The sequence below is a fragment of the Gossypium hirsutum genome, chromosome A12 (genome assembly GCF_007990345.1).
Source record: "Gossypium hirsutum isolate 1008001.06 chromosome A12, Gossypium_hirsutum_v2.1, whole genome shotgun sequence".
Lineage (NCBI taxonomy): Eukaryota > Viridiplantae > Streptophyta > Magnoliopsida > Malvales > Malvaceae > Gossypium > Gossypium hirsutum.
In genome coordinates, this window is record NC_053435.1 from 78,520,434 (window position 1) to 78,532,992 (window position 12,559).

Genomic DNA, 12,559 nt, shown 5'->3' on the forward strand with positions numbered 1-12,559 from the left:
GACACGGGCGTGTCCCTTGGCTGTGTGAGACACACGAGCGTGTGCCCCCTGCACTTTGAAAAATTTTCATGTTTTTTGAAAAATTCCTTGAGTACTCAGTTTAGTCCCAAACCATTTATGATCTCTTTTTTGGGCATCAAGGGCTCGTATTAGAGAGTGTATAAATGTATTTGAATGGTTTTGATATGATAGATAAATGAATATGAAATGTATGATTGTTTGACTTATAAGTCTAGTAATGCTCCGTAACCCTGTTCTGACGACGGTGTTACATTTATTGGTATCAGAGCTACAGTTTAGTCAATTCTAAGACTAACGTAGCATGTGTGAGTCTAGCTATACATGCCATTTTATAACCTATGATAGTGTGACATCTCCTAACAGTTTAAAATCATGTTTTTCATATAGTAACGGATCCCAATCAAGCAGACTCTGATGATGTTGAAAGCAATGCTTCAGCCTCCATTCAAAGGGCAGCATCGTCTGAGTCTCGACCCATGTTTGAGGGTCGTGGAGGAGAGGCTAAGGAAGCCTTCTTCCAGATGATGAATGAGTGGTTCACTGAGTTCGTTCAAACAAATCTGGCTCCTCAACAACCTCCACCCCCACCCTTTCCCCAACCGATTCCCATGACTCCTCAAGTCTTAGAACTAGTACATTTGAGCAAACCGCCTGTTGATAAAATTAGAAAATATGGGGCCAAAGAGTTTAGGGCTACAGTTGATGATGACCTGAGAGGGCCAAGTTCTGGTTAGAAAATACGATTCGGGTATTTGACGAGTTGTCATGTACACCATCAGAATACGTCAAAGGTGTTGTGTCTCTTCTAAAAGATACCGTATATCAGTGGTGGAACACATTAACATCTGTGGTACTGAGAGAAAGGGTCACGTGGGAATTCTTTCAGATTGATTTCAAGAAAAAGTACATAAGTCAGTGATTTCTTGATCAAAAACACAAGGAATTTCTAGAGTTGAAATAGGTTCATATGACCGTAACCGAGTGTGAAGGAGAATTCATGAGACTGAGTAACTATGCTCCAGGGTGCATCTCTACTGAATAAATTACATACAAACGGTTTGAAGACGGGTTGAATAAAGACATCAAGCTAGTAGTCGAGATACTTGAGCTAAAAGAATTTATGGTTGTGGTCGATAGAGATCACAAAGCCGAGGAGCTTAGTAAAGAAAAGAGAAAAGCCGAATTTGAAGCTAGAGATTTGAGGAAGGATTTACAAGAAAGCCTGTGCAATCAACATCGAAGAAATCTAAAGAACATCATTACCGTTTTACTATTTCTACAGGGCATTCTAGTCAAGATAGAGGTGTGAGATACTCCAGACTTAAACCCCAGGCTACATCTATAACTAGCATGGGTAGTGCTAGAAATGCAAGACCCGAGTGCAAGCACTGCAATAGGCCACATTATGGTGAGTGTTGGGTGAAGAGCGGAGCATGTTTTAGGTGTGGTTCTTTCGACCACTACCTTAGAGATTGCCCCGAGAAGTCTGCGAATGAAAAAGCTCAAACTGCGAGGTCGAGCAATACAGCTACTAGAGGGAGGCCACCCCGAAACACCAAAAATATGAATGGTAGTCAAGGTGCTACAAGAGATTCTATAGTGAGATCTGAAGCACGAGCGGTAGCCAGAGCTTATGCCATTCGCGCTCACGAAGATGTGTCCGCACCAGATGTTATCACCGGTATATATTCTCTTTATAACACTGATGTAATTGCTTTGATAGATCCCGGATCAAGTCATTCATATGTATGTACAAAATTAGTGTCTAGTAAGAATTTACATGTCGAGTCTACTAAATTTGTGGTTAAAGTATTGAACCCCTTAGGTCATATGTCCTAATTGATAAAGTTTGCAAGAATTGTCCTTTAACGACTCGGGGTTACAATTTTTTGGCTAATTTGATGCTTTTACCGTTTGATAAGTTTAACGTAATTTTGGGTATGGATTGGTTGACTATGCATGATGCTGTTGTAAACTATAGACGAAATATTATTGAGTTGAAATGTCAGAATAACGAGATTCTTCGTATTGAATCTGATGATTTGAGTGGTTTACCTATCGTGATATCGACAATATTAGTACAGAAATATGTAAGAAAGGGTTGCAATGCTTACATTGCGTTTGTGCTTGATACAAAAGTGTTTGAATCAAAGATTGAATCAGTACTAGTGGTTAGTAAGTATTCAAATGTGTTTCCAGAAGAATTACCACGACTGCCACCGATCCGAGAGGTTAAATTTGCTATTGAGTTAGTACCAGGAACATCACCAATATCGATAGCTCTGTACAGAATGACTCCGACAGAGTTAAAAGAGTTAAAAGCTCTGTTGCAAAAGTTAACGGATAGAGGTTTAGCATGACCAAGTTTCTCGCCTTGGGGTGCACCGATTTTATTTGTAAAGAAGAAATATGGATCAATGAGGTTATGTATTTACTATCAGCAGCTTATCAAGGTTACAATTAAGAATAAGTATCCCTTGCTGAGGATTGATGATTTTTTCGATCAGTTGAAAGGAGCAACAGTATTTTCAAAGATTGATTTGCTATACGGTTATTATTAGTTGCGGGTTAAAGATTCAGATGTGCCGAAAACTGTATTCAAGACCAGGTACAAGCATTATGAATTTCTTGTTATGCTATTTGGATTAACTAATGCTCCTACAGTGTTTGTGGATTTGATGAATCCTATTTTTAGACCATTTTTGTACCGATTTGTTGTTGTGTTCATTTATGATATATTAATATATTCTCGGGGCGAATCTGAGCATGCCAAGCATTTGAGAATTGTATTACAGACTCTGTAAGATAAAGAACTATTTGCTAAATTTAACAAGTGCAAGTTTTGGCTCTGGAAAGTTGGAATTTTGGGACACATTGTATTAGCAGATGGCATTCGAGTTGATCCAAGAAAGGTTTCAGTGGTTGTTGACTGGAAACCACTAAGAAATATTTCTGTGGTCAGAAGTTTCTTGGGATTAGTGGGATATTATCAGAGATTTGTTAAAGATTTCTCAATGATAGCTACACCGATGACTCGGTTATTACAGAAATATCTAAAGTTTGAACGGTCTGAGAAATGTTAACAAAGTTTTAATCAGTTGAAAGCACTGTTAACCGAAGCACCAGTTTTAGTTCAGCTTGAGTCAGGTAAAGGGTTTGTAATTTTTAGTGATGTGTCATTGAATGGTTTGGATGTGTTCTAATGCAAGAAGGCAAAGTGATAGCGTATGCTTCCAGAAAATTAAAGACGCACGAGAAGAATTATCCGACACACGATCTAGAGTTGTTTACAATCATGTTTTCGTTAAAAATTTGGCGGCACCACTTGTTCGGTGAGAAGTGCCACATATTTTTCGATCACAAAAGCTTGAAGTATTTGATGTCTCAGAAAGATTTGAATTTACGACAGCAAAGATGGCTCGAATTGTTGTAGGATTATGAGCTAGTGATTGATAACCATCCGAAAAAAGTGAATGTAGTCGCGAATGCTTTGAGTAGAAAATCTTTATTAGCTTTACGAGTGATGAACACGTAGTTGACTTTATCTGATGATGGTTCGATCTTAGTTGAGTTAAAAGCTAAACCAACATTTTTACAACAAATTTATGAGGCTCAAAAATGTGATAAAGATTTGCAACCTAAAAGAGCACAGTGCGAGTCGATTACTGATTCAGAATGTCAAATCAGATCCAAAGATTGTTTATTTTTTCAAGGTAGATTTTGCATGCCGAAGAATCCTAAGCTCATACAGAGAATTTTACACGAAGCACACAGTGGTAGCTTGCTTTTTCATCTGAGGAGTAATAAGATGTATGGTGATTTGAAACAAATGCACTGGTGGTCAGGTATGAAATGTGATATTTCTGAGTTTGCGTCAAAATGCTTGATTTTTAACAAGTCAAAGTCGAACATCAAGTACCTTCGGGACTGCTGCAATGTAACACCCTATTTTTGGGTGACCAAAAATCCAAAGTATAAATATTTATTTTATTATTTCTTTAAGGTCTACAGCATGATAGAATAAATGTGTGAAAATTTTGTTCGGAAATTTTATCGATTAAGTGCTCAATTTGACTAGAATGACTAAATTGCAATGGGTGCAAAATTTGAATTCTATAAGTTAAAGGTGTCTAATTGTTATGAACTTTTAATTAAAGGTTCTTAAATGGTAATTAGACCATTATACTTTAGGATGGAAAAAAATGGACATGGTTGGGAGAAATTTTAAAGTTATGTATAAAGGGCATTTTAGTAATTTGGTAAATAAAGACAAAATTAACAAATAAAAGTGTCCATATTCTTCAATTTAGCCCTTCATAGCCGAAAATTGCAAGGCAAGACATAGCTAGGGTTTGGCCAAGCTTTAAAGCTCGATTGTAAGTCCGTACTTGTCTCGTTTTTAATGATTTTTTACATTTTTGAGATCATTGTAACTTGATTTTGCTATTTCAAGACTAATTTGAAGGAAAGTTAAAGTCTAAAATTTTACCCATGTTGAATATGTTTGTGTTTTGATGTTTTATGGTAGAAAATGCATGTTCGTTGTTAGTTAAACAACGTTTGTAAAGTGATTTTTGATAAAAACGTTAAATAGGGGCTTGTTCGTAAAAGTCTATAAAATGTGTAGAAAAGTGTGAATGAATGAAAAATGTGGGCTATTATGAGTACAAATAATATTCGTCTAGGCTTAGGTTGTGATGAAATTAAAAGAAATTCATTTTACGAGCCTAGGGACTAAATTGTAAAATGGTGAAAAGTTATGGACAAAAATGTCAATTTTTCCATAATATGTTTTTGGGCTGAATTGAATAATGTGATGATTAAATAAGTTAAGTGTGGTATTATAGATTAAGAAAAACAAAGTTTGGGTGTAGATCGAGGGAAAAACAAATTGATAAATATATCCTTTTGGTCATTTTTGTAACTGATGTAAGTTCGTATGTTAAATAAGTTGTATTATAATTGTATTTTAAATGCTCTAATACTTTTTGAATTGTGTAAATGACTCTACGGACACATTCGAATTCATTTCGGCAAGTGAGAAATCCCAATCGAACCTTAAGAATAGATTAGGATACGAGTGACATGTCACTAGGGTTTTATGTTATGTGATCCGGGTGCTGGTCCTATACGTCCTACCGGTGGCTAAGTATACCAGTATATGTTGCAGTTACTTGAAAGCTCGTGTGAAGAGCACCATGTAGCTACGTCTTAACTGACAACTTGTGTGAGCAAGCTTGTTAATGGCTCGAGAGTGAGCATATATGTGTTATTACATAGAGGTAGCAATGGCTATATACGTGGCACCTTGTAAGGTTTTACTGAGTATCTGATATTATTATTCTGAGTGGTTTGTTACATACGGTGAACATGAGAATAAGTATGAAATTATTACAAGATGATACAGTTATATATTTAAAGCTTATGATTAATAATTAGTGAAATGATGATTTTAAGGTACTTTGTGATGGAAGTGAATTATGATCGTGAAAAGTATGGTAAAATGCATTATTTTATATTTTGTTACTTGAATGTTAAATGTATGGTAATAGTAGCTTATTTCTTCATACGAGCTTACTAAGCTATATAGCTTACTCCGTTTTATTTTCCATGTTTTATAGTCTCACCAAGCTAGCTCGGTTGGAGATTGTCAGAGATCGCCTTACACTATCAAACTGTCATTTTGGTTATCAATGATCTTAAACATTTTGAGTATATGACATGTATATGGACTTGGTCATTTTGTTATATATGTCATCATGATTTAGCCAAATGTATTGGCTTGTAATTTTCAAAGGCTTTATTTGGCATTTGGCCATGTAAATTGGCTCATTTTGATTAAATTGGTTGTAAGCTTAAGTATATTCGTACATGTGCAAATATCTCCTTTATGATATGGTCTATAAATGATTGTGAATGGTTGAATGTGACTTAATGGTTTTGTTGTTGAATGGTTGAGATTGGGTTATTGGTATGCTTGGAAATCTAATAAGAATTATGCATGATAAAGTATTTGTGTTGGTACTTGTGGATGTGAATTTGGCATTATTTAGCTTGGTAGAATATGATGTTGTAAGTATGTTATGTGTGATAATGGAATGATATGTTCTAACCTTGATTTTGGATGTGTGAATTGCCCAAATATACCATGATTTATGCCATTGAACTTGTGTGTGTGTAGGTCGAAATGAGGGTGACAAATGGCCTGGTAAATAGCCTTTATTTCATCCACATGGGTAGACACATGGCCGTGTGTGACACATGATCTGCCCCATGGGCATGTGTTTTGGTTGTGTGTCCCTTACACCTTAATTTTGAGAAACAAAATGCTTAGAATTGAGCACACGGGCAGAGACACGGGCATGTGTCTTAGCCGTGTGAGGGAAACGGCCTCAAGCACAGGTGTGTGTCCCAACTGTGTGAAGTCTGCACCTATTTTATGAAAATCAAATTAACCATACAGCATAGGACACGGGCATGTGACTTGGCCGTGTGACCTCAATTTCTTCATGCTTTGCAAAATAAAGAGTTACAAGGGACACGGGTGTGTGTGACCACACGGCCAGCCCACACGGGCGTGTCCCAAACCACACGGGCATGTGACCCCTATTCATAGCACAAATTTTCTAAGTTTTGTAAAAATTTCTTGAGTTATCGATTTAGTCTCGAACCACTTCCAAAGCATGTTTTGGACCTCGTAGACTCGTATTAGGGACTTCATGATTGAATAAAAATGGTTTTAATTTGGACGCAAATTTATAACATGATTTGTATGTTTGCATACGATGTAAGTCCGGTAATGCCTTGTATCATGTTTCGACATTGAATACGGGTAAGGGGCGTTATATTTAGTGGTATCAGAGCTACGATTTAGTCGATTCTCGAACTAACATAGCGTGTTTGTGAGTCTAGCTATATATGCTATATATAAATTGTGATAATGTGACGACTCCTAAAAATATAAATTGTGTTTTCATATAGTAAATGGATCCTAAACGAGAGCTAGCTGATGATGTTGAAAGTAATGCGCTGGCTCCCGCCCAAGGGACAGCACCATCTGAAAGTAGACCAGTAATGGTTAGTCAGGGAGGAGAGGCTAGAGAAGCCTTCTTTCGAAGGTTGAATGAATGGTTTGCCAAGTTTTTTCAAGCAAATTCGACTACCCCACATCCTCCACCCCCACCTAACCCCCAACCGGTTCTCGTAGCTCCCCAAGATGTAGAATTGTTAAGACTAAACAAGCCTCCAGTTGATAAGATTTAGAAATAATGGGCTGAAGAATTTAGAGCCAATATTGATGATGATCCTGAGAGAGTAGAGTTTTGGTTTGAGAACTCTATCAGGGTATTTGATAAGCTTTCTTGCACACCGGATGAGTGCTTGAAATGTGCTGTATCACTTCTGAAGGGGTCGACATATCAGTGGTGGAATACTCTTGTATCCGTGGTATCGAGAGAAAAAGTTACTTGGGAATTCTTTCAAGATGAGTTCAGAAAGAAATATATTAGTCAACGATTCAATGATCAGAAATGCAAAGAGTTTTTAGAGTTGAAATAGGGTCGTATGTCTGTGACTGAATATGAGCGAGAGTTTGTTAGGCTCAGTAAGTATGCTCGGAAATGTGTTTCCACCGAGGCCATCATGTACAAAAGATTCAAAGATGGGTTGATTGAGGATATCAGATTGCAAGTAGGGATTCTGGAGTTGAAAGAATTTGTTGTGCTAGTTGACTGAGCTTGGAAAGTCGAAGAGTTGAGCAAAGAAAAGAGAAAAGCTGAGTTTGAGATTAGAGATTCGAGAAAAAGATTGTCGAATAAGTCATTTCAGTTGTCAAAGAAATTAATGGATTTGTATACCCTATTGTATGTTTCAGCTGGGTATCCCAACAGAGATTGTGGGAAGCAATATTCGGGTTCTAAGGCCCAAACTACGTCAATAGCGAGCGTTGGTAATGCTAGGTCTAATAGACCTGAATGTCAACACTGTGGTAGACAACATCCCGGTGAATGTAGAATGAATAATCGGGCTTGTTTTAAATATGGGTCCCCAAGTCACTTCATTCGAGATTGCCCTGAAATGGCTGAGAAAGATAATTTTCAGAATGCAAGGCCGAGTAACACTGCCACTAGAGGAGGCCACCGAGAAATACAGGAAATGGGAACAGTAGCAGGGGTGCAACAAAAGATTTAACTGCAAGATCAGAGGTCAAAGTACCTGCAAGAACCTACGCTATTCGTGCTCGCGAAGATGCGTCATCCCTTGATGTTATCACTGGTACATTTTCTATGATACTAATATAGTTGCATTAATTGATCCTAGATCGACTCATTCTTATGTTTGCATGAATTTGGTATCTAGTAAGAATTTGCCTTTTGATTTTACTGAATATGTGATTAAAGTGTCGAACCCATTAGGGAAATATGTTCTAGCTGATAAAGTTTGCAAGAATTGTTCTTTAGTGATTCGGGGTCACTGTTTTCCAGCTGACTTAATGCTTTTACCGTTTGATGAGTTTGATGTAATTTTTCGAATGGATTGGTTGACTCTACATGATGTCCTAGTGAATTGTAGATGAAATATTTTTGAATTGAAATGTCAAAATAATGAAATTCTTCAGATTGAACTGCTTGAGTCGAGTGAGTTGCCTATTGTGATTTCGTTGATGTCAGCTCAGAGGTATGTGAGAAAGGGTTGTGAAGCTTATCTTGTGTATGTACTGAATATGAAAGAGTCTAAATTGAAGATTGAATCTGTTCCGGTAGTTTGTGAATACCCGGATGTGTTTCCAGAAGAGTTTCATGGATTACCACCGATCAGAGAAGTTGAGTTTGCTGTTGATTTAGTATTGGAAACTTCACCGATTTTGATAGTTCCGTATAGAATGGATCCGACCGGATTGAAAGAATTGAAATTTCAATTGTAAGAGTTGACAAATAAGGGGTTTTGCGAGACAGAGTTTTTCACCTTGGGGTGCACCTGTGTTATTCGTCAAAAAGAAAGACGGATCCATGAGACTTTGTATTGATTATCGTCATCTTAACAAGGTTACGATAAAGAACAAGTATCCCTTACCGAGAATTGATGATTTATTCGATCAGTTGAAATGGGCAACAGTGTTCTCGAAGATAGATTTGAGATCAGTCTATTACTAATTGAGAGTTAAAGACTTGAATGTACCGAAGACCGCGTTAAGAATAAGGTACTGGCATTATGAATTCTTGTTATGCCTTTTAGATTAACAAATGCTCCTGCAATTTTTATGGACTTGATGAATAGAATTTTTTGATCATATTTAGATAAGTTGTAGTTGTAGTTGTATTTATTGATGACATCTTGATTTATTCCCGAAATGAGTTTGAGCGTGCTGAATATTTAAGAATTGTATTGCAAACCTTGAGAGAAAAGAAATTATTTGCTAAATTCAGAAAAAATAAGTTTTGGCTCTGAGAAGTTGGAATTTTCAGACACATTGTTTCACGGAAGGTATACGGGTTCATCCGAGTAAGATTTTGGCAGTTGTTGATTGGAAACCACCGAGAAATGTACTCAAAGTTAGAAGCTTTTTGGGTTTGGCTGGATATTATCGATGTTTCATTAAGATATTTTCGATTATTGCTACACCTATGACCAGATTGTTGTCAAAAGATGTGAAATTCATTTGGTCTGAGAAACGTCAAACGAATTTTGAATAGTTGAAAACGTTGTTAACTAAGGCACCAGTATTAGTGCAACCTGAGTCGAGGAACGAGTTTGTGATTTTCAGCGATGTGTAATTGAACGGTCTTGGTTGTGTGTTGATGCAAGAGGGTAAAGTAATAGCTTATGCCTCAAGATAGTTGAAACCGCATGAAAAAAATTATTTGACGCACGACTTGGAATTAGCTGCTATTGTGTTTGCCCTAAAAATTTGGAGACATCATTTATTCGGTGAGAAGTGTCACATCTTTACTGATCACAAGAGTTTAAAGTATTTGATGACTCAGAAAGATTTGAATATGCGACAACAGAGATGGCTCAAGTTGTCAAAAGATTATGAATTAGTAATCGACTATCACCCGGGGAAAGAAAACGTAGTCGCAAACGCTTTAAGTAGAAAGACTTTATTTGCTTTGAGGGCGATGAATACACAGTTAACCTTATCTGATGATGGATTGATTTTGGCCGAGTTGAAAGCTAGACCAGTATTTCTTAAGCAAGCTTACGAAGCTCAAAAAGATGATAATGAGTTGCAAGCTAAAAGAGTTCAGTGCCAATCGAATTGTGATTCAGAATATTAGATTGGTTCGTGTAACACCCCTCACACGTATTCTACGCCAGAATAGGGCTATGGAGCATTACCGAACTTACAATATATTTAAACATACTTTTCTGATACATTTAAACAACACATACAATCATCATTCAATCTCAACAGTTTGTCCCTAATACGAGCCTACGATGCCCTAAACATACATTATTAGTGGTGTGGGACTAAACAGATAACTTATGAAACTTTCATAAAACTTTAAAAAATTTCTTCAAAATAGGGGACACAAGCCTGTGTGGCCAAGCCGTGTGTCTTACATGGCCACCAGACACGCACGTGTCACAGGCCATATGGACATTCGAAATGGGAGCACATGGCGGAGTCCCAGCCCATGTCCAACCCCGTGTAACTCTCTGACTTAGGTCACATGGCCAACACACACGCCCGTGTGGCTAGCCCATTTGCCCTAAAATTTTCCACACACGCTAGTGTGCCAGGCCATGTGCTAGGCCATGCCAAACCTATAGGGTATACTGACTTATGTCACATGGCCAAGTCACACACCCGTGTGTGAGGCCGTGTGAAGCATACTGAATAAATTTCAAAATCAACACTAGGAGACACACATCCGTGTACTTAACCGTGTCTCACACACGCTCGTGTCTCCTCCCATGTGGACAAAAATAGGCTATTTACCAAGCCAATTTGCCACCCAAATTTGCATGTACCTACACAACCCAAATAGTACCAATTCAAAGCATCAGTGAACATCTAATTTAGCCACAATTAAGGCTAATTCATATCATTTCCAATACTACAACCAACATGCTTATAACTTATGTTTTACTTAATCAAAACATGCCAAAATACATATGCAAATCAACTAACGAAGCCTTTACCAAACATTCATCATTTTGCACCAATTCACAAGCTCAATTCAAATCTAATATCAACCATTTAACATTTATTACATTAATTTCCACGAGCCTCACAATATAAGCCATTCACATATCCATCCATGAACTCAAAATATCAACCATATATGCATATATATGCACATAACCAAATTCACCAAATTAAGCCAACTCTCATGGCTAAATTTACAAACCAAAACATATATATTTACAAGACATGACAAATATTCAAGATCATTATCAATTCATAATCAAAATGACTCAAAATTCCTATACATGCTAATACTTAAACACCAAAGTTCATAGGTACCAAAATGATAGGTGGATAGCGTGAAGCGATCTCCGACAATTCCCGAATCCGAGCTAGCTTTGAAATCACTATAAAACATAGAAAAATAAACGATGTAAGCTATAAAGCTTAGTAAGCTCGTATGAAATAAACTTCAAGCAACCATATAAACATAATTCAATAATTTGAATACACCAATATGTAGCTTACATTAGCTAACAAACTTTTCAAATACTCATTCACAAAATTATATAAATTTCATTTTCATTTCTTTGTTTCAACGCTAAATGGTTTATGCACATACCTATACTATCTCATATCAATCTCATACACATTCTTGTCTTTCATTTACCCATTGATCCTTTCAGAATAGAAGTCAGATACTCAAGGGTCTCACACGATAAGTACCTATACCATGGCCCGTAGCCAAATCAAGGTAACTTATGTAACACCCCGTACCCGAGACCGTTGCCGGAGTCGAACACGAGGTGTTAACAGACTTAATTCATTAATTAAACAGCTCATACAATTCATTTTAAAATTTCCAGACAAGTTGGCTAACTGCATCATAGTCTCTTTAAAAATCATATCTCGAGTTAAAAAACTCGAAATTCAATTCCGTAAATTTTTCCTGAAACTAGACTCATATATATATCTACTAATATTTTATAGAATTTTTTGTTGGGCCAATTAGTACAGTTTATTAGTTAAAGTCTCCCCTATTTCAGGGTTCAACTACTATGACCTCTGTGTATTACGAATCAGATATCTCCCTGTACAGAGCTTCAATGACTATGTCGTTTGTCTCTAATAAAACTAGACTCAATAAGAAATCTTTACATATAAAGAATGACTTCTAATTATCTTTTTAAAATTTATGGTGAATTTCCAAAGTCAGAATAGGGGATCCAGAAATTGCTCTGGCCCTGTTTCACAAAAATTTAAACATCTCATAAGATATAGCTCATATATCTATTTCGCTTCTTCCATATGAAAATAGACTCATCAAGCTTCGATTCGATAACTTATTCATTATTTAATTTCATTTCTACTATTTTTAGTTATTTTTCAAATTCACGTCACTACTGC

General features: G+C 36.7%; 1 protein-coding gene across 1 annotated transcript; it reads left to right on the plus strand.

Moving 5' to 3' along the window:
- Window positions 1-545: 545 nt before the first annotated feature.
- Window positions 546-2,017, plus strand: LOC121211406 (uncharacterized). Its single transcript, XM_041084170.1, has 3 exons — window positions 546-750; window positions 1,304-1,728; window positions 2,003-2,017. Exons 1-3 carry the CDS (start codon window positions 546-548, stop codon window positions 2,015-2,017), a joined length of 645 nt encoding a protein of 214 aa, XP_040940104.1.
- The last annotated feature ends 10,542 nt before the right edge of the window (window positions 2,018-12,559 follow it).